General features: G+C 39.0%; 2 protein-coding genes across 8 annotated transcripts in view; one reads left to right on the top strand and one right to left on the bottom strand.

Annotated features, from left to right (window-relative positions):
- Window positions 1–22,008, bottom strand: part of LOC120949953 (dedicator of cytokinesis protein 4) — a 61,084-nt gene that overhangs the window by 32,094 nt on the left and 6,982 nt on the right. For all 5 annotated transcript variants that reach the window (XM_040367608.2, XM_040367611.2, XM_040367604.2 and 2 more), the window contains exons 3-4: window positions 16,514–16,755; window positions 16,279–16,427 (exon numbers count right to left, since the gene is read on the bottom strand). In XM_040367608.2, the coding sequence (XP_040223542.1) occupies window positions 16,279–16,427; window positions 16,514–16,755 (391 nt within the window). The remainder of the gene's footprint in view (window positions 1–16,278; window positions 16,428–16,513; window positions 16,756–22,008) is intronic.
- LOC120949956 (innexin inx3) lies at window positions 569–10,710 on the top strand. Of its 3 annotated transcripts, none has more exons than XM_040367615.2 (6): window positions 569–1,108; window positions 7,023–7,673; window positions 7,766–7,882; window positions 7,946–8,070; window positions 8,173–8,504; window positions 9,005–10,710. In XM_040367615.2, exons 2-6 carry the CDS (start codon window positions 7,086–7,088, stop codon window positions 9,043–9,045), a joined length of 1,203 nt encoding a protein of 400 aa, XP_040223549.1. In that variant the 5' UTR covers window positions 569–1,108; window positions 7,023–7,085; the 3' UTR covers window positions 9,046–10,710. The 3 variants fall into 3 exon arrangements, with proteins under 3 accessions (XP_040223549.1, XP_040223551.1, XP_040223552.1); XM_040367617.2 differs by having other exon boundaries at window positions 571–1,104; XM_040367618.2 differs by having other exon boundaries at window positions 572–1,104; window positions 8,173–10,710.

A 22,008-nucleotide genomic window follows, 5' to 3' on the forward strand; every position in this document is an offset into this window, starting at 1 on the left:
AGTTTTTCAAGCCACCGGCCTACTTTGCTATACGCACCAGACAGACGTATAGGACACGGATCTACGCATGATTATGTGTCATGGTTTATTTCAAGCCTTTTTTTCTTTCTTTTATAACACGTCTATCTCACTGGCACGCATTATAGAACAGAAGCATCGGGTCGATAAAGACTGAGCGTACGTTCACGGCAGTGCTGCCAATATCATCTCCATCGGTGTTACCCATTCGCGTCCGATCACGAAGAAACCGGTCCGGCTCGTAGAGTAGCCAATCCACAGAGCGCACCATGATCGCGATCTCGCAGGTAAACTTTGGCGTGGGAATAAACCACGAGGCGGGTAAGAGGCCCCCCGTGCATCGCAGCCCAACTCTACCTGTGTCCATCGACGGCAGACGGGAAAGCTAAGGAATTCCACGCATACGCGTGCAAAGCCCACTGGTAGTCACTCAGTCACTCAGGGACGCACGCACTATGTGAAGCAGGACAGCGATGTTTACCCAACGAAGTTCTACCATTTCGCTCTGACACGTGGCTTCGTTGGGTGGTGGTGCTCGCGTAAGGGATGGTGAGCGTGCGTGTGTGAGTGTGTTCGGGCGTGTACCACTACATAGAGGGATGACGCGCGTCCCCTGTTGGAAATGTGGTGCGCTTCCACGGTCAACCTTTCAGCGCACTGCATTCAATTCCGACGAGTCCGCCATCCAGTGTGGAATGGATTTCGCTTCCTCGGTTCGAACATGATCGAGTAGTCGAGATCACATCTCATTTTTCCTACTGCCGCTGCTACAAGCGCCAACTGCTGCCTTCGCGCTCGCGATCGTGTGCTTGCGCTCGCGTTTGTGTGTTTTTGTGTGACCGTATGTGTGCTTCGTGTTCGTGTGTAATGTGTGGGCCTCTGTGTGTATGTGTGTAAAAACGTGCATTTATGCGATCTGCGAAGATCCGCAAATCTTTCTCAACGATCTTCCGTACCAAAGGAAGCCTCGGGAGACCGCTTAGTCTCTAACAGAAGTGAAACTGTTCAGCATATTAAATCGCTTCGTGTAAACAATTTCTTTTTTTTTTGGTCGCCGTCGTCTTTGTCGTCGCTCGTGTATTAGAAGTAGGTAAATGCTCAAGCCGTCAACCGTATCCGTGCCACATCTGTCTTTATGCCTGTCTGTGGTTGTACATCTTTGTACAGCGTTGTTCTCTCGCTCTTTTATGTTTCTCTGTTGGTTGCTCCCTTGCATGGGGCATAGGCATCAAAGCAAAAACAACATGCATGAACTAAAAACATACATATACCATATGTGCGTCAAGTTTCCCGTAAATAAAATGACAAAACAGCGAAATGATTTAACAATAAATAACATCCAACTAGTGCAACTGGCTACAGCATCAGCAGAACCGCTCAGCAGTGCAATGCTATACCACCAAACCTAAAATTTTGTGTGCGCGTGTATGTGGTTTTTTGTTCATATTATTTTCCTGCACTTTACGACAAAAATATTTCAACGGAAAATATAATATTAAATGTAGTGAACTGCTAAACTAAAAACACCATGTCAATGTCACATTTTTGAAAGCTGCAAGCGACGGGCCTCATTTATGATTTCCTATTTCTGTTATTCTTCACACTTTACGAAATGACAAGCCTAGCATAGCCCGAAAGTGTACATGTGTGCGACGCATTATCGGACACAGACCGTGAAATGCAACCGGGCTTTTGTTAGATTTTCTTGGTCTAATGTAAATGAAGTTTATGACCGAATTTGTTTCCAAAGTGTTTTTCTCTGAAAAGTAAGTCTTGTTCATAATTTGATATGGTATGAAATAGTGCGTGTGTCAGTGGTGGATAGTGTGTTTGTGTACAAAAGTCGAAACTGCATCGACAACACTGCGTTAACCTGCAGGCAGCTGCTAACAGAAAGTAAATAAGATACCGGTACCAACGAACACATCCGGTTATTCGCTAGCAAACAAAATATTCAACAGCGCTGCATCGTAAAATATACAGCGAAGGTTACATCAGAATTACTTGAAGTATTTAACTATTTTATTTAGAAAAAATCCAACTCTCGAACGTTCATCTTGTTCCAGGAATGGAATATTTTGTTCAAGTATCCAAATCCAAGCGCAAGCTAGTGTAGAAGTAATAAAGGTTCTACCTGGCTTGAAACACAAATTATTTTCTTAAAGGTTACGACGTTAGAGGACATTAAAGCGTAGTCGTTACCAACACACAACCACGTTGTGAACATAAACTATTAGAAAACCTACACTTACACCTAAACAACCAGACACCCCATGAACCACCGACCCTTCTGAAAAGCGTACCCTTCGGTACATACTAAACCAACGCACACATACACAGTGCAAGGACGATGTTGAACTCGCCCGAAATTCAAAGGACTCAAACGAGAAGGAAAGCGAGTACCGATGGCATCGATGCGTCGTATGCTTCCCTTTCTCGTTAAAATGGCGTTTGTAGGTTTCGTTGAATGTTGGGCATAATATCAAGGGTAGAACGATATTGGAAATATCAAGCATGTTTTAGCGTGACACAATGTGGCCGCGTGAGTTTGAGTGAACTCAATTCATTGATGTGTGTTATGAGCGTACAATGAACAGCAAATAATATTTCCGTCTTTATGAAAATCACTTGAAATGCTGTATTCTGAATTAGAGCGTAAGGGCTACTAGCATAATAGACAACATTTGAAAGAACATAACGACACAAGCTTAAAATCTTCGATACGCATTTCTGTAGGTCAAACAGGAGCTGCAACCCAGATAGTTTGACCCTAAACATAGCATACCCTCCCATAAGATGCATACCGTTTATCTGAGGGCTCATGGATCTTCTATAACATGCTGATTTTATGCTGGTACAATGACGAACGACCCAACAATGTGGGATCTTTTACGGACAGGGTGTAAAACCAGTTACACACTATTGCAGATGAGACACGGTGTTTGTCACGTATGCACATAGTGCAGTATTGTAGCAATGTGTTTGTTGCATTTGATAGAACGATGTCCCCCTCTTTGTTGCTGCAACCTACCTAGTTTAATTTTCTTTGCTTTTAAGCTACTGCCGCTGTGATGTTGGTTGATTTATCTTGTTGACTCTTGTCAATACGCAAATGACACTTTCTAGTTAACTAGCAAATGCAAGCGCTGCATACCTGCTCTTGTACCTAGAAGGGGACTGTATCTTTTTTTTTTTTAATTGCGGACTATTTGAACCACTATCGTACACTGACTCACCCAGTTATTTACTGTTGATTAACGTTAAAGAAGTGGAGCAATTATTACAGACAGGATTCCAACCCCGCCGGTCGTAAAATGCAAGCAATGCTAAAAACAGCATAGTGCAAAGAATATAACTGATTCTGTCGTTGTCTAAAAAAAACGACACCCGAGTTAAAAAATCTGCTGATTTCCCTTTTTATACACGCTTGGCACATTTCTTGCTAAACTTAGCACGCAATTATCTTTGTTGTATAGCGACGCTTGTGCTAGGTTGTTCTTTTAAGGTAACATTCTTGAACTAAGCAACATGTTTTAGCATTTTACAGAGAATCTATTTAACTTGCGTTTACACGGGTTAGCATCAGCGAGAATAAGTTTTTTATCAGTTTTCATTATGTTCCAATCAAATACATCATCGATGTACAATATCTCTTTCCTTCAGTGGCGTAATCATACCCATGTGGGACTTGTGCACACATGGCAATATTTATTCAGCTTTGTTCTTTACATTTATTGCATCAGAACCGATCAGGTTGTAACCTTCGTTTCATCATGCTCTGGTTGAGTTATGCCTCGAAAACATCACACATAACTGCTCAACGAGTTTTGTGTGTGTATTGCGTTATGCAGTGAGCTTGGATTTTAACGAATTTTATCTTGACTTGCATCGTATTGCCCGCTACGCATAGCACTGGTTTTGGTAAACTAAATTTAAAATCAATTTAAACATTCTGGCTGGAGCGGAACATTGTTAAACAACAACCATACGGTATGTCAATTTCAGTACATTCACTATAACAAAACAGATTCAACACAAAGAAAGAGTGAGAACATTGATCTTTGGTTGCCGATCGTGCTGCTGCTGCTGCTACTATTCCGGTTTTATGCGCCGGGAAGCTCGGGATGCATTCACTCCAACGACCATAGATTTATCGGCGTGGCAACAAAGAACAGTGCGCTCTACCCATGTGTTGCGCGTTCTGTCTCCTCGCTAGAGTTGGTGGCCCCATGCTGAAAGAATGCGATAGACGGAGTCGCAAACACAAACAGCAGAAATGATTTATCGTTACAGCAGCGCCGTGTGCTCGATGTTGAACCGTGGCTTCCCGATTTCGTTCAGATATGATGTCGAACGAACGAAAAATGCCGCAGCATTGAAAAACTGAGGGAACGATCGATAAACGAGTGAACAAAGAGAAAGAACGAAAGCCTTAAGAGGAAAGGAAGGAAAAGAGATGGAATAAAAGAAAACATAAGACATACCGAGCGAAGGTAAGATTCCTCCAGTTGCGGCTGTGCGGCAGCGAAGATGGTCCCTGGCAGTGTTCGGTCGACGGACGCCATATTGCCATGATGTTTTACGATCGTGGGCTCCGTGCGGGTTAAATAAATTTTAACCATCTAATATTAAATACTGGAAAATGTGGAACTTGCTGAACTTGTCTTAGCTATGTACAGCTTGCTTATCTGTTGCCACCAGACAGTTCTGCTACTAAAGCACGGCGTGTAATCATCCATTACAGCTAACCTTCAACGCATTGTTATGACAGTTTCAATAGTCGTTGGGCTTTTGCACGATAACCTCCTACAGCCTTCTTGCTATTCTTTCGCAGTTCCATCTTATTTAATACAAAAAAAATCCACCAAACCATTCCTACCACAAGAATACGCTCTCAATAACGCTTATAGTTCCTCAACTTGGAATCTTTGATGCAAGATTCCTTCGCTTTATGAAGCATGGTTTCTTATCAACGCTAATACCATCTTTATTATGTTCTAGGCATCACTTTCTCTTGCAAGTACTCAAAAAAGGTTGCTTATCAGCAAACGTATCACTAAACCTCAACCCAACGGAAACTCTCGTTTTCCGTTTCCGTTAACAAAATTTTGGTACAGTTCCAAATTTTCTTTATTTACTGATGGTACTGCATCTTGCACTAAAATTTGCCCTTGCCCTTGGATGAAACAAACAAAACACTTCATTTGCCTTAGTTCTCGCACCAACACTACCATACTTATCTCAACAAATGCATTCCCCATACATTGTTACCGGCTAATTAACGATGACACCAATGGGAAAACGCTGATAAGCATTTCATTCATTATAGTCGCGATCATGTTTCTGTTACGGTTTAGAACAATAGCGAAACAGTGGAAATTTATTACATCCACTCTGTATGCTGCTGAATAGAAACCACGTGCTTCCAGCTGTATGGTACTATAGAGCATGTCACACAATACGGCTTTGGGCGCGCCTTTTTCGCACTGCTCGGTAAATAGTGTCATGTGTCACCGGACATGTAAAGCTGGGCTGAGTGATCTACAACATCACATGGAGAGCATCGCAAGTATTGTTTCTCTTTCTCTCTGTTTCTCTTTCACACTCTTCCGTCCAGGATACAACAGATTCATTAAAATGTGCCAAATAATCGTGAGAGTCTAATTATGAACACAAAAACCCTCTACATCCAATGAACAATGTGTAGAGGCAAAAAAAGAGAGCACCTTAGTGTGAAGTGTTGTTGGATCGCCACTTTAGCTTTATGAACAAAAAAAGGGAAAAATTGTTCGTGACCTGAAGGTGATAGGCGTTTTAATGCGACAGTGCGATTCCAAACTGTAGGATAGTTTATTTTTGTGTCTAAAAATGATGTGTGTGTGTGTGTGTGTGTGTGTGTGTGTGTGTGTGTGTGTGTGTGTGTGTGTGTGTGTGTGTGTGTGTGTGTGTGTGTGTGTGTGTGTATGAGTGTGTGTGTGCGCGCTGCGTTGTGCAATGTTTGTGTGTTATTCAAATTTGACCGAAACGTCTGGTCCAAGCGGAGTGGGGAACAAATATTTGAGCAACTACTCGTATGATTTAAGAAGAAAAATGCTTTTCAAACAAGCCACAATGTGATCATTTCGATAGTCCTACAGTTCAACGACAATAAGAATACTAATAGGCCTTTTGAGTGTTTCTCTACCTAGTCCACTTCAATCAATGAATTGAAAATGCTTTTTTGGTTTTTCGTTCAGTCTAATTTCGTTGAACGTCAATTAATAACATCATTTTTCTTCATTAAAGCCAGTTTAAACTTTTTAAGCAAGCCGCATCTGTTTTTTTTCTTACTTTCACAAACACAAACACAATTTTTATTTAAATTACATTACAATCTACTATACCAGTAGCACACCTGAAACCCGGTATAGCACTATTCATATGTAATTCATATCCAATGCAAAGTACTTTACCTCCCTTGGCATTCTCGGTAACAGGCAGGTGCACTGTTCAACAGCCCCACACCACCAAAGTTAAGTGTCACGATGACACTTGACAGAAGTAAGTGTCCACGATCGTATGCACGGCTGCCAAGCGCAATTACTCGTGAATCCACGTGCAGTACCGGACGGGAATAGGAATTGAATTGGATTAGCGTAAAACTGCATTCAACCATGGGTACAGAGGGATTGATCGGATGAAACAATGGATTTGACATTGAAGGTGCCGCTGCATTTTGCGCTGTCAGTTCGAGCTAGCACAACTGACGCGAAAAATACAAACCCTAAAACAATCAGTTGATCGTTGTCCGCCCATATGAAACGTATCAAGCAGGAACTAATGTGTAATGATACCACACCACACTTTAATCAACAGATGCAAAGACAGATGAATGGCGGGTTACGTCTATTAGAGTGATTTTACATTGTAGTTGATGAGGATCTTCTACAATCGTGTAGTGGTTTTGCATACAGAAGCTAACAGAAGGAGGTTCTAATTATTGTCTTTTTTTCACTTTCTTACAGCTGTACAAATTCAACCTCAGACGATCCTTAGTCAAGGAGTAAAAGATCCACTAACGATCAAACATGGCTGTGTTTGGGCTCGTCTCGGCCGTGGCCGGTTTTGTAAAAGTTCGCTACCTGCAGGACAAAGCCATCATCGATAATATGGTGTTTCGGTGTCACTATCGCATCACTAGCGCCATACTATTCGCCTGCTGCATCATCGTAACGGCTAACAATTTGATTGGAGATCCCATCTCCTGTATTAACGACGGTGCTGTACCCATTCACGTAATTAACACGTACTGCTGGATCACCTACACCTTCACGCTGCCCGGTCAACATGGACGTACGATGGGCACAGAAGTGGCTCACTCTGGACTGGGCAATGATAATCAAGAACGGACGTACCACAGCTACTACCAGTGGGTACCGTTCATGCTGTTCTTCCAGGGTCTACTATTCTACGTGCCACACTGGATCTGGAAGAACTGGGAAGAGGGTCGCATGCGTATGATTACCGAAGGCATGCGAGGAGTTTCCACGGCAAGTCCTGCAGAACGCAAAGCGCGTCATGAACGTTTAGCGCAATATTTGTACGACAGTGCCAATACGCATAACACATATTCATTTGGATATTTCATTTGCGAGGCACTCAACTTTGTAAATGTGGTAAGTTAAGGAATGTACCCCACTATTGTGGTTTAACAAGTTTAGTAAGGTTAAACTTTCATCCGCATCATTTTTGTTCCATAACATTACAGGTGGGCAATATTTTCTTTGTTGACAAGTTTTTGGGCGGCGCCTTCTTAACCTACGGATCTGAAGTGCTCAAGTTCTCGAACATGAATCAAGAAAATCGTTCTGATCCTATGATCGAGGTGAGTTATCGAATTCGGTTAAATTAAAGAATTTCTCACTACAAAGAGTGTTTTTGTCTCCAGATATTCCCCAGAGTGACTAAGTGCACGTTCCACAAATATGGTTCGTCAGGTAGCATTCAAAAGCATGACGCGCTTTGTGTGCTGGCGTTGAACATTTTGAATGAGAAGATTTACATTTTTCTGTGGTGAGTATTATATCGATGCTGATATGTACAATGTTCCAAACGAGCTTGGAATTAATTCAATCTAATGGAATTTTCTTTTATATATCATCATCTGCAACCTAGGTTCTGGTTCATTGCACTTGCGGTCGCTTCCGGCTTGGCCATCGTGTACTCTGCCGCCATTGTCATGATGCCGACAACCCGAGAAGCCGTTCTAAAGCGTCGCTTCCGCAAGGCTGATCCCGCTGACGTTTGCAATCTTATACGCCGCGTGCAGATCGGAGATTTCCTTATGATTCATCTACTTGGCCAAAATCTCAACGTTACCTCGTACGGTGAAATGCTGCATACTTTCATCAACATGTTGGATGAAGGCCGACCGATCTCAGGTGACACACCTTCTGCCCCGTCAACACTCGAAATGGCTCCCATGTACCCAGCGATCGAGAAATACGGTAAAGAAACAGAAACATAACCTCCTTCACCATCTGTTGTCGCACAGTTTTTGGTCAGGCTCTGATGGTGAACTATCGCAGCAGATTCTTAGCACCGTATTTTGTTACACCTTGTTAGAACACTTACTGGTCTCCTCCTTCTACCTACTCCATTTCGGAATCCTAGACTAGAGTTTTAGTATTACTTTTTGGTTCATTCCTAAATTACCACAAAAACGCACTCTTACATAATTACCCTTTAAAAGTAAACACCTAGCCCGATTGAATGGAATGAATATGCATGAGTAGAAATTAGTTGAAATGTAAGAAATTCTGATGTCACTTGCCATGCGTCAGAGTAGTTTTCGGTCAAAATTTGTATCATATTCATGCTAACTTATCACACATTTATTTCCAATTTTTGGACCATCTTTACCACACACGATCGACGGCACCTTCATCGGAAAATTGGAAAATCGATACTGTCTAAATTATTATCGATACTCGACAATCTATAACAGACAAGGAAAAGGAGGTATTGCATCAGGACTACGAAGCTTAACAAATCACTACAGTAGCGCGTGAGGTCAAACGTGTTCAGAAATATATGCTGTAGCTACGGAAATCGGGGGCTAAGTAAGGGCTATGCTGTACTTCGCCTCGGCAATGATGAAATCAAGAAAGTTATAGTTTTAGGTAATCGATCAAACAATCTACTTCTCAATTTTAAACTAAAAGTAATCATCCTAAATGCATCATAGAAAGATAAAGGTAAGCCGTGGGAAGTATTAATGCTATTCCCACATACTTTCCTGATTTATGGTTGAGTTTAGTGTAGGTAGTACTGAAGTATTGAAAATAATGAACAAGGCCAACTAAAAATCACATTTTAATGGTTTGTAACGGCATGGCGAAGAAATCTCGAAGGTTTTCCCTTTAGATGGTTAAAGAAGTAGATAAAAGCAACAGAAGACTGTCATGTGGCGTACTACGTGATTATTTTTTACTACATAACTCTGTGCAAGGCTATCATATTTTTTATCAATCTTTTAAATCCAATTTTTGAGCAACATCCAAATTTAGCATTTTTACAACTATAACGAATAAAACTAAATCGAAAAAACGAAAGATACAAATAGGAGCTATTATTTGGAATGCATACATACACGCAGCCACAAAATTGAGCATTTAAAATTATTATTTAAATTCGATCTACATCAAATGCCATAGATCTAACCGAATCGCTACAGCAAGCACAAAAGACGGTAACATAATTTTTAAAATATAATTCACACTACAACCTGACGGCAGAAAAACATTTTAAACCTGGTATTTGTTCTAACGTTAACATAACATGGCAACAAAACGAAAAACTCAAAGCCGTCCCTGAATTAAAAAAAAAACTCAAATTTTAGATATAGACATCTTTTTATCCCATTTAGATTGTTTCTTATTTCATTGAAAACAATTGCCTTACGATAAATATATGCAACGTGTGAAATTTATTACAATACATCAGACAAATCAACAGAACGTACGTAATTTTTGCACTGTACATGTATTTAGCAATTTGCTCATTGCAATAAGCTCGAAAGCTTCGTGGACGGATAAATCTCGCCATGTAGTACAATAAGAATTATTACAATAACAACAACATACAGCAATTCAGCTTCAGTGCATCGTTGTAAAGACATCTCGTACGATCCGTTGGGAATTTATGGATCGAAACGATGTGTAACATTCCGTACTTCTTAGTTTAAACCGGCTAATGAATCGTCTGAGCGGCAAATAAAAGAAACTCCTCGCGTGAAAAATCTCAACGACATTATCACCAGGCAGAGTAGTGTGAAAACAGATATGCACGTATGTTTAGGCCCCTTTAGATAGTTATTACAGTCAAAGATATAGGAATCGTTTTAATAGCGAGAATGAAAAGTTTTAACGTAGCTTAATTTCGCCAATACACTCAAAAACGTAAGCAATAATCGTAACTAAAATATTTGGCAAAATTTTACAAAACCTACTTGCCTATACCTGTTGATTAAACCTATCGGTAACCTTGCGATAGTGTAGCTGATTTGTGCATAAACAGGGACATACGCGGATCGAACGGAAGTAGAAAAGAATTAAGAGTGAATGCAACAACGGTTTGTGCATACTCTAATTGTGATTACATTGATAATATTAAGGGAAAAACTAATAAAGCTTATCAAGATTTTGATTACAATTTCACCTGTAGTTATGGTTTCCTATAAAATCTACCATACTGATGACCAAACCATATATATATATATATATATATATATATATATATATATATATATATATATATATATATATATATATATATATATATATATATATATATATATATATATATATATATATATATATATATATATATATATATATATATAAGTTGCTGTTGGAAGATTGAACAAAATTAAATTTATTTAAAGTGCCTTAAAAATATGTGGGGGAAAACGCGCAAAATGGCACTGTTAAGGATTTTGCTCTGTGTGTCATTGATTCAACAACTTACTCATCAAAAACTATCAGAATTAGACGCATTAATAACAAACATAAACGAAAAAAAAATGAAATTTTAAAATCAACATCAAACGTTGTGAAAATATATTCGGCGGGATAAAATGGTCTTGCTATGAGGCAAAATGATCATACACCAAATGTAAAAACAAATCAAAACAAAGGGGTCAAATGGACCACAACATTGAACTTAAGGCTTTGGTTTCAGCTCTTGCATCTTGGTAGAATTGTGAAAGTAGAAATTTAAAGAGGTTTGTTAAATAATTTAGTAACATGCTGGAATATTTCAATATTTCACGCGTTCTCAGTAATTTTTCTTGTCGATAGAGTATGCATACAGCACAGTTTTATTTATGTAAAGCTAATAATATACCTTAGCTTACACCACAGCCTCATCATGTTGTTCATGTGAAAACATACCGACCATTTTGCCTCTAACTGGAACGAGTATTTTGCCCCAAGCGAAGCATTTTACAAACATTAACATTAAATTTTTTACATTAAATGAAAATGGTTACTTTTATCACGTAAATTATAGATACATAGCATGTGTCTGGATGCATATCCCTTTTCCTCTAATTATTTGTTTAATTATTACGAAAGCTTATTTTCGAGACGGTAAAATTTACATCCTTTAGAGCAGCGATGTCAAACTCATTTGACTCCGCAGTCCAAAATGCTATTGAAAATGGTAGCACGGGCCGCAGCCTAGTTTTTTATGTCATTATATGATACAAAAATCAGATCTTTTGCAGTGATTTTCATTTCATTTTGGAATAACAGCAAAAGCTGTTTTGCTGCGGATGATTCTCGCTTCTCACTGGATGTAGCCTTAGAAAAAGTAATGCTGTCGACATAGATACACGTGACATAGATATTTCGGTTATCCGTGCTCTCTGGCAAGTGAAAACTTCGTTCAACCCTGGACCATTCCAATGGCATTCCAACGGCAGTCCTTGTTAACTGTGGTGTCATACTATCATAACCTCTGGCACCCATTTTTAAACTCTCGTTAACCCAATGCACTGTTCCCGAAGTTTGGAAATCTTCTGTCATGTTTTCTGTGTATAAAAAAGGTGATAAAAATTCTGCCACTAACTATCGCGGGATTACCACACTGCCCGCTGGTGCCAAGGTCCTCGAGATCGTCGTGCACTACTCGATTATGAACAGATGCCGTTCTTTTATCTCATCGCACCAACACGGCTTTATTCCTCGACGTAGTGTCTTCACTAATCTTGTTGAGTTCGTATCAAAGTGTCATGCTGCTTTTGCCTCAGGAGCTCAAATGGATGTTGTTTACACGGACCTGAAAGCTGCATTCGATCGTGTTAACCATCGCTTATTGCTAGCTAAACTAGAACATCTTGGGTTCTCTGCTTCCATGGTGGAGTGGTTTAGATCCTACCTAACGGCTCGTAGGTAGCGCATACAAGTAGATAGCTTCTTTTCTACCGTGTTTGAGGAGAGCTCTTCTGGCGTTCCACAGGGTAGCACAACCTGGGACCACTACTCTTTTCAATTTTTTTCAATGACGTTGCTTCGGCTATTAGCGACTCTAAATGTTTTTTAAACGTCGACTATCTTAAGCTATTCCTTCCAATCCGTGTAGCATCCGAAGTTATCTTCCTGCAAAGTTCAATGAACTGCTTTTCCTACTGGTGCGATAAAAATGACCTACTAATCTCTGTCGATAAGTGTATGTGTATGTCGTTCCACCGATCTGTCTGTCCCATAACCCATAACTACGATTTGACAAGGCCAACAAAATGGAAGGTTTCATTCGCAAACAATCGAGAGAATTTTCCGACCCACACTGCCTCTTAATGTTGTATAAGTCTCTTATTCGTCCACAGCTTGAGTCAAATTCGGTAGTATGGTCTCCGTCATCCTGCTTATGGTCCAACAAATTGGGGTCAGTGCAGAGAAAGTTTACACGTTTTGTCCTGCGTTTTACCCCGTTTCGTAATGTAGATCCTCGTCCGTCTTATGAAAATAGGTGTTTAGTGTTTGGCTTAGAGATGCTTGAAAGGAGACGAGAAGTAGCTCAACTGAAATTTATGTGTAAGCTAAGTATAGGTGAGACTGACGCTCCAGAACTACTAACAAGAATTAACATAAATTTACACTCTAGAACATTTCGCAACTATCGACTTCTTAGAACTCAACTAGCTAGACAAGCTTATAGTGAAAATGATTCCAGAACTGCGATGGCTCTGAAATTTAACGCTCTTTACGATAAAAATAAAAATAAAAATTACGTTGCATTAGTTAACGTAATTGTTAGTTTGATGTAAAATAAAGTAAACAAAATCAGATTATTTTCAATTAGTCATAAATGCCGATTATCTGATTCAAACGGAAAACTATCAAACAAAACCGCGCTACACGAACTGTAACAAAATCGGTATTATACAAGCTTGTTAGAGACTTCTTTCATTGACTCGAGATATTGTTGCCAAATTGATCTGAAATGGCTTTGTTTGTTTAAACAAACTGCAACGCGAAACGCAAGAAGTATCGTATCAATTTATAATTATTTATACGTGTGGCCTATCATTGTTCTTTAAATGTTTTTGGCAATGTCATGCAAAACAGCGCTTTTTTATGTTTCTCTAATGTATGTGCATTTTGTTATTCCCACCCTTTTTAAGTAAATAACTACAAAAAATCCCTTCCGAATGTAATTACATGAAATACGTGTGGTTTAAAAATATGTATTTAGATGTTAAACCGTAAAACAAAATGATTTCCGTAGCTTTAACCTGACGGAAAGCTGTTGGACAAAAAACGGTCTCCATTTGAGTCAGGTAATGCACTATGGACTTCTGAGTTTTTTTTATTTCCATTGTTTTGTGCCAACTAACAAGCTAAGTACGCAAACATAATGACAAAAACTGATCAAAACTAACTACGTTGGTTTATCCAATACAGAAAAGTAAATTTTATCTTGATATTGGTGACATTTTGATTATCAATATTTTTGAGCTGATATTGATTGTGAACCGCATTTACGTGCGTGCGTAAAAACAGTGATCCTGCTAAAGATCCATAAATTACTACAGGTCGGTTCGTCCAGTGTCATACAAATCTTTCGTACCGATACTCCCATCCTGCTAATATCCACAGAAATCCTCATTCATAATGGCCGTCAAAAACAGAGCCATAAGCCCATCTATATTTTATTTAAATACATTGATCTTGGTAGGCTGCCTCATGGAAAGCTTGTAACTTCAGTTTATAAAAGCTTATCAAAAGTAATACGTGTTTGTGCTGACGTCTGATTTCATCTGTTTCCTAAACGTTCTGCAGAAGTAACATGTTCTAAGCTGCAACTAAACGTAAAGAGGGGTTTGACCTATCCCAACACAATATGCCACAAAATTCAGGGTTTTAGACATTTGTATGAGATTGAAGCTAAAATGCGAGATGTTTCTTTAAAAATTATTCATCAACTATCTGTTGCTAACAAATTTATTCGTCGGAAAGGGTATAACAGAATTTGCTTTATTTTTTTCAATCTTTTTACTATAAAATTGTCTGGAATTGAATGCTCATTTTTATCAAAATAAGTAATGTTTGGAATTAGTTTTTTTTTTTGTGCCTTTATGCATAGAAAGGAGGTTTTATAACGTTGCATGGTCTGACAATTAGTAGAGACACCTGCGAAGTTGAACATCTCTTTATATTTCAGGTGTTTGGAATTGACATGTACTGTAGAAGCAGAAAAGCTTCTACAAATAAATTTTGACTCAAGCGGTCGCGAGCCACATCAAAAGATCTCGCGGGCCACATTGACATCTCTGGTTTAGATCATTTATTTGCTGAATAATTCAATTATTTTGAAATCTTAGGTAATTAAACATTCATGGTGGGCTTTAAACATTGTCTTTCATTTTTTCAATCATTAGATGTCATTATAAACGTGTTCATTTTCCAATAATGCAGGTGACCATTTCGCCCCACCTAACCATTTTGCCCCACGTTCTCCTACAAATCTACACATCTAAAGGCAGCACAGACACAGGCTCTGGAAACAAAATGTCCGTTATATTTTCAATACACATTATTCTTATAAAAGTATGTCGAGGATAAACAGTTTCATTGAATTCCTCAGAATCCCTGAAATTCTAAGCCTCGTTAGTTTCGTTTCGAAGCACTTTCCTGCATGTACATTGGTTCTATTCTACAATGATTTTCCTATTTAAAAAGCTTTCCTAAAGGTTTACTAAAATAGAGGTCATACATTATGATTTATTATACAATTGAAAACATTAAAAAAAAACTGCTCTCGCGTGTGTCGTAAAACGGAGCTTTAGTTCATCTTTTCCTCAATTCAAACATGCAAAAAGCTTTTGTAAAATGTTAGCAAAACTTAAGGCAATGAATGCATTTCTCCGCTTTATTCGTTGAGAATGCGGAAATGCGGTCCAACTTTTCACACATATTAAAATTCTTATGTTTCTGGATTTGAATAACACTAAGTTGAATTATTTAATTTTCACAGTTTTTTAATGCGTTTAACAAAATCTATACTTGCCAATCCATTTGACCAATCAATTAGACTTTACTTGAGAAACGACGCTTTGCTCATATTTTCCTATTTTACTTTGATAATCTGAATAGACTCAAAACCAGTTTAAGTATTAAGTAGTTTAACTGTATGCCTAAGCACATACAACCAAAATTATTCTGACAAAACTATATCAAGGAAGCAATCCCCTCCCACGCTATGAAGAACGCAGCATAAAAATTCGAAAACAAACTTATCTTCCCTTGCTGTAACTATTTATAAATAACATATAATTTGAATCAGGGTTGTACACTGTTTCGTTTCATGACTATTTTCTCTTTGATCACATTTAAGTTTTAGCAATAAGGCCGAAGGAGTACCTTCTGAATAAATCATAAATGAATATCATATTAAGTGACTATATATGAAGTATTGATCATGATACCCACTATACAATCAATTAATCGTGAATTGTGTCAAAAAGCACACCAACAAAAAACCATCCATGACATGCATCATAATTCAACATTTTTCAGCGACCCGCGAAGCTCTACCTCTCTAGCTCTCTTCTTTTCATAATAGATAACATGACCATGTCAATTAAAAATGATTAAGTTTAAATAAATTTAATTTAACAATGAAATGTGAACCTGTGAATATCGGTCTCATATCAAAATTCAAACATGTTTTACAATTACAGCTATTATGTTACTACAAAAAATCAATTGTGCTTACCTATTTCCCCAATCAATTTTGGAAATCACTTTCATTTGTAGATCGTAAGTCTGATCCTGGGTAAGCGTAGAACTTAACAGTTCGCGTCGACTTTCAAGCAGCGCCAGCATTACCTTGCGCAGTGATGTAAATTTGTATTCTTCGCGCTCCTATGTTGGGTACACACAATAAAATAATAAAAATCGATATCGAAGTTTAAAATTTGCATACAATTGATAGAATCAACTTTACTTACCACAAACAATCGTTTCCAAATTTCTGACCACTCGCGTAACACCAGGGTGCATTCTGCTACTACGGGATCCACCTTCGAAAGGTCCTTCAGATGAATGTACGATTTTGGAAACAAACCTACTTTGCGAGGTTTTCGGGGACACGTGCCTCGAAACCAGAAGGTGGTTTCTTCCAAGATTTCTACACAATCTCCCACATCCAGAGCTAGCCCATGCGTAACATCACCATGCCAGTTATGTATGGCTGATCGGGAAAAAAAAATTAAAGGAAAATAGAATTTAATTTAGGAATTTAAAAATTTAGAATTTTAATTAATTTAAAGAGAACTGTAATGTAATTATAGAGCCAAGTTTTTTCATATCACAAATTTAAAAATAAATTTAAATTTAAATGGGATGGCGGTCATGGGTTCAAGCTCCGAATAGACCGAATAGACGTACCCTGATACGTAGATCTGACTATCCTGCTATGGGTATTCAATCAGTCACTGAAAGCCAAGCCCACTAGTGGTAGAGACTGGCTTTGAACGGTTGTTGTATCAAAGAAAATGCAATTGTTAATGACCAGTTCAAAAATCTGTTTTTTTGGCCTTTTTCCTTTTTTTTTGATAATGATTGGGCTACACAAATGTCGAATTCCAAAACCAATGTACCATTTGACAGATTTTTTCGAGCAGAATATGAGCTGTCTGAATGCACCTATTGCAGATTTGTTTGCAAAAGTGACAAATATTTTCTTCATGTTTTATTTTGAAAAAAATATTGCTTTCAAATGTCAGCTACTCAACAATTTCACCTTATACGTAAGACTAAGATAAATGGCAACAAATCATAATTGTGAATTTAATTTAAAAAAAACAACAAGCTATTCTATCATACAATGGCCGGCAATATAAAGTGGCCACTACTTACAATTTTACATTTTTTACATTTTTTCCGTGAAAAATGATGTTATTGTACTGCTTTATTTTTTGAAGCATTGTTCATGATATGCTTAAGAATGCGCAGTACCATAGCATGACAATTACTTTAAATAATTACTTATAAACACCAATAAATGAACATTGTGTGATAAATTAAAAAAAAAATTATGAAATAAAAATGATGAAAATAAAATTATCGCATTGTGAAAAGTAAAAGTGTAGGGCCAAAAATGTCTTAATCACAAAAAAGGCGTTAAGAATTCTTCTTTGGTGCAACAACCGTTTTCGGCGAAGGCATGTCTATACTAGTGATGGGCTAGGCCAGGGGTCTCCAAACTACGGCCCGCGGGCCGCATGCGGCCCTCAAGAGCTTATAATGCGGCCCACGATGACTTTGCCAGAGTTAATATAAATATACGTAATGATTATGACTTTTTCAAATAAAATTGTATTTTTTACTTTTCTTAGACAAAAATCAACCTTTAGTAATACCAAACTGTACAAGTATTGTTAGTTTTTTGTTATAAAAATGAGATTTAAACGTTCACCCATCAGTTAAAGGTAGTGTCAAATGGCCCTTAACATAGCTATTTTTGGAGCAATGCGGCCCGCGAGCTGAAAAGTTTGGAGGCCCCTGGGCTAGGCTATAAGTGACTTATTGATTACTCATAGTAAGATAGTTCGTCCTTCATATGAGGGTAATACAATTCTTACTAAGCTTGAACCCATGACGGCCATGTTGTTAAGAAGTGCGGGTTGACTACTGTACAACAGGACCTGCAGAAAAAATTACAATTAAAAATAAAATAACCCTTTATCTGAGTTTAAACCTTTGTTCAGAATCTTTAAAGTTTCCTAATTTATGTGATTAACTCCATTTATAGTACATTTTCAATGAATTCAAAATGATTAAAATAGATCCTTTTATTTACATTTGTCAATCTTTTAAGTAATATGAATATGACACTGTAAACATATAACTAAGGTTTCTACTAATCTACATTTACCTCAAAGATTATACTAACATTTCTTGGTTTAATTACTTAAATTTCATCACAATCCAAATTAACACATTAGGCTCGAATCCCATCGAATATTTGCCCCACCACTGTCGAAAAAATAATGATGAAATGTTGGGATGTGAGAATGTTAATGTGGGATGTTTTTGCGACTCGATTTCCCCTTCGCAAACCTTGCTTGATATGCAACAGAACAACAATCTTAACGTTCATATTAGTGATGTGCTCTCTGGAGCGTCGGAGTTTTTGACCGTGGGGGGCCTAAGTGGCCGCGGTGGCCCTGTGGATGACAAGTTCAGCATTTATTAAAGTACTGTGACCCAGGGGCCGTTGTAGGGGTGCAGTAATGATGATGAACAATATGTGATGATGAACAACACTTCAACAAGTCTACAGCCAACTCCGTCTCAGGACGACTCCGACCGACTTCCGACGATTCCGGACGGCTCTGGATAATGCTGATCGAATTTATATTCCGGTTTGAGTTCCAAAAGTTTCAGAGTCAGATCGGAGTCGACTCCAGTTTTTGCCAACTTTACCCATAAATTGTTTCTACGTTAGTCCTGCCTCTTAAGAACGATTCCTGCTCGGAATTCCTGTCAAAATCACCATTTCACATGGCGAGAAATCGAGCAGCAAAATGCAATTTCTGTATCCACTATAGAATCATGTCATGGAAAAGCAAAAGGGCTCGCGAATCGCGATGCCAGCAGACAACCGTACCGTGGAAAGGTACCTATTACCTGATCATTGCACATATAGCACATATACATATATGGGGTAGAGGTGGGCATTTCGGTTCTTTTAAGTGAACGTGAGTGAACCAAGTCTTTCATTGCTGTGAACCTGAACGTGATTTCTGTTCTTTCGTTCTTTTAAAAACAGCAATACTTGTAAATCCTGTACACTATTCGAAAATCAGTAGAACTACAGATTAATCCGATGGTCTAATCGCATGAAAAGCAAGCCAATATTGACCATCTGCCATTTGACCCTAGAAAGCGATTTTCACAATCAGTTTATTTTTTTTTTAGTTTAATTTAATTTAAAGTTTAAATAACAGACCATTTCTTTTTTTCTAAATTTGCGAATTTTGTAAGGTTTTTCTGCTGGTTATTTCAAAATGATCATGAATGTTTGTACTCATTTTCAAGATTTTCATTTTCAAGAAAAGGTAAACTTCTTTTTCTTCTTCTTCTTTCGCACAACAACCGCTGTCGGTCAAGGCCTGCCTATACCCACTGGTGAAGTGAGCTTGGCTTTCAGAAACTTATTGTTACCATAGCAGGATAGTCAGTTCTACGTATGGGGGCACGGTCTATTCGGAACTTGAACCCATGACGAGCATGTTGTTACGTCGTACGAGTTGACAACTGTACCACCAGACCGGCCCAAAAAAAGGTAAACAGTGTAAGTTAATTTTGTGAATTATTTTATTCATTGCCGTGATACAATGCACCATGCGGTAGATCTTGGAGAAGATGGCAGAATACAAACGTACTATCTCTCGTACTACTACATTGATTTGAAAAACAGTACACCGCTATGAGCTCGCGGTTAAATTAATAAGGCTGTTTAGAATGACTATGACCAACGCCACTGGCCAGGTGAATTAGGATGGAAAACTCTCAGGAACTCTCAGATTGACTCTGTGAATTTACGAGAAAAAGTACTGTAGAATTTTTCTATAAAACTTGTAAACAACCAATTTTTCTAGCTGTCAATTGATCTGAATCAGTTTAAACACATGTAGCTGAATACTTGCAAGAATCTGCAACACTGGAATTGTGATATTGTGTACCTCGCTTGTTATATCAAGTGCGAAGGTTGTCTTAAGCGTGACCACGTTCCGAAAACAACTGATGCCGTTGTCCTGTCAATTGCTGCGATTGCGTTAAATGTTGCTACGCTTGCAAAATCAAGTTAAAAACCCTGTAAGTTAACCCAGATCCTGGCATACGCTGAACTTATCATTGGTCTGAGCCTCTGCTGTGTTACAGAAGCCTACCAAGAGATCGAGCAGGCGGCCGAGAAACTCGGATTGCACATAAACGAGGTAAAGACCAAACTTATGGTGGCAACATCAGCGGCCCCACCAAGAAATCCAAACTTTCGTAGGGGTGGCGAACAAAAAGGTGAATGCACTTTTGAAGTTGACCAAGATTTCACCTATCGCGAGTCTAAGATCAGTACCGACAATAGCATGGAAGCTGAGTTGCGCGCTAGGATGCTGAATGCTATAAAAAGCAAGGACTCTTTCACACATATATAGTACCGGTACTCACATACGTCTCTGAGATATGGACACTGTCCAAATCTGGCAAATCTGTCGCTCTTGGCCACTTTCGAGGGGAAGATGTGCGTAAGGACAATGGCTACGGCTGCATAGTACATAAAATCGGCATAACCGCGAAGGTCGTGAAGTAACCAAGAAGAATCCTCGTTTTTTACTCATTTGTTATTCGAAGGGGTGAGAGCCAGGCGAGGGTGGATGGAAAACTCTCAGGACCTTTTGCTACCACCAAGGGTCTGGGCCAGGGGGACGGGCTTGCCTATCTCCTATTCAACTTGGTGCTAGAGAGGGCCATCCGCTACTCGAAGGTGGAGACTACGGGAACCATCTTATATAAGTCAACCCAGATCCTGGCATACGCTGATGATATAGACATGATTGGTCTGCGGCTCTCCTATGTAGCAGAAGCCTACCAAGGGATTGAGCAAGCGGCAGAGAGCCTCGGATTGCAGATAAACGAGGCAAAGACCAAACTGATGGTGGCAACATCAGCGGACCTACCAATAAATAATCCGAATCTACGTAGGCGTGATGTACAGATAGGTGAACGCACTTTTGAAGTCGTCCCAGAATTCACCTATCTGGGGTCAAAGGTCAGCAACGACAACAGTATGGAAGCTGAGTTGCGCGCAAGGATGCTGCCTGCCAACCTCAAAGAACCTGTCGCGACGGACGAAGCTGGGACTATATAGTACCTATACAGCGGGGGCCTCCAAACTTTTCAGCTCGCGGGCCGCATTGCTTCAAAAATAACTATGTTGAGGCCATTTGACGCTAGCTTTATCTGATGAGTGAACGTTTAAATCTCGTTTTTACAATAAAATACTAACGATACTTGTACAGTTTCGTGTTACTAAAGCTTGATTTTTGTCTAAGAAAAGTAAAAAATACATTTTTATTTGAAAAAGTCATAATAACGTCCTATTTATACTAACTCTGGCAAAGTCTTCGTGGGCCGCATTATAAGCTCTTGAGGGCCGCATGCGGCCCGCGGGCCGTAGTTTGGAGACCCCTGCTATATAGTACCAGTACTCACATACGCCTCTGAGACATGGACACTGTCCAAATCAGACGAAACCCTCTTAGCCGCGTTTGAGAGGAAGATGCTCAGAAGGATACTTGGCCCCGTATGTGTGGAAGGACAATGGAGGAGCCGCTATAATGACGAGCTATACGAGATGTACGGCGACCTCATTGTCGTACAGCGTATCAAGCTCGCCAGGCTCCTGTGGGCTGGCCATGTTGTACGCATGGAAACGGAC

This window comes from Anopheles coluzzii, chromosome 2 (assembly GCF_943734685.1).
Source record: "Anopheles coluzzii chromosome 2, AcolN3, whole genome shotgun sequence".
Taxonomy (NCBI): Eukaryota; Metazoa; Arthropoda; class Insecta; order Diptera; family Culicidae; genus Anopheles; species Anopheles coluzzii.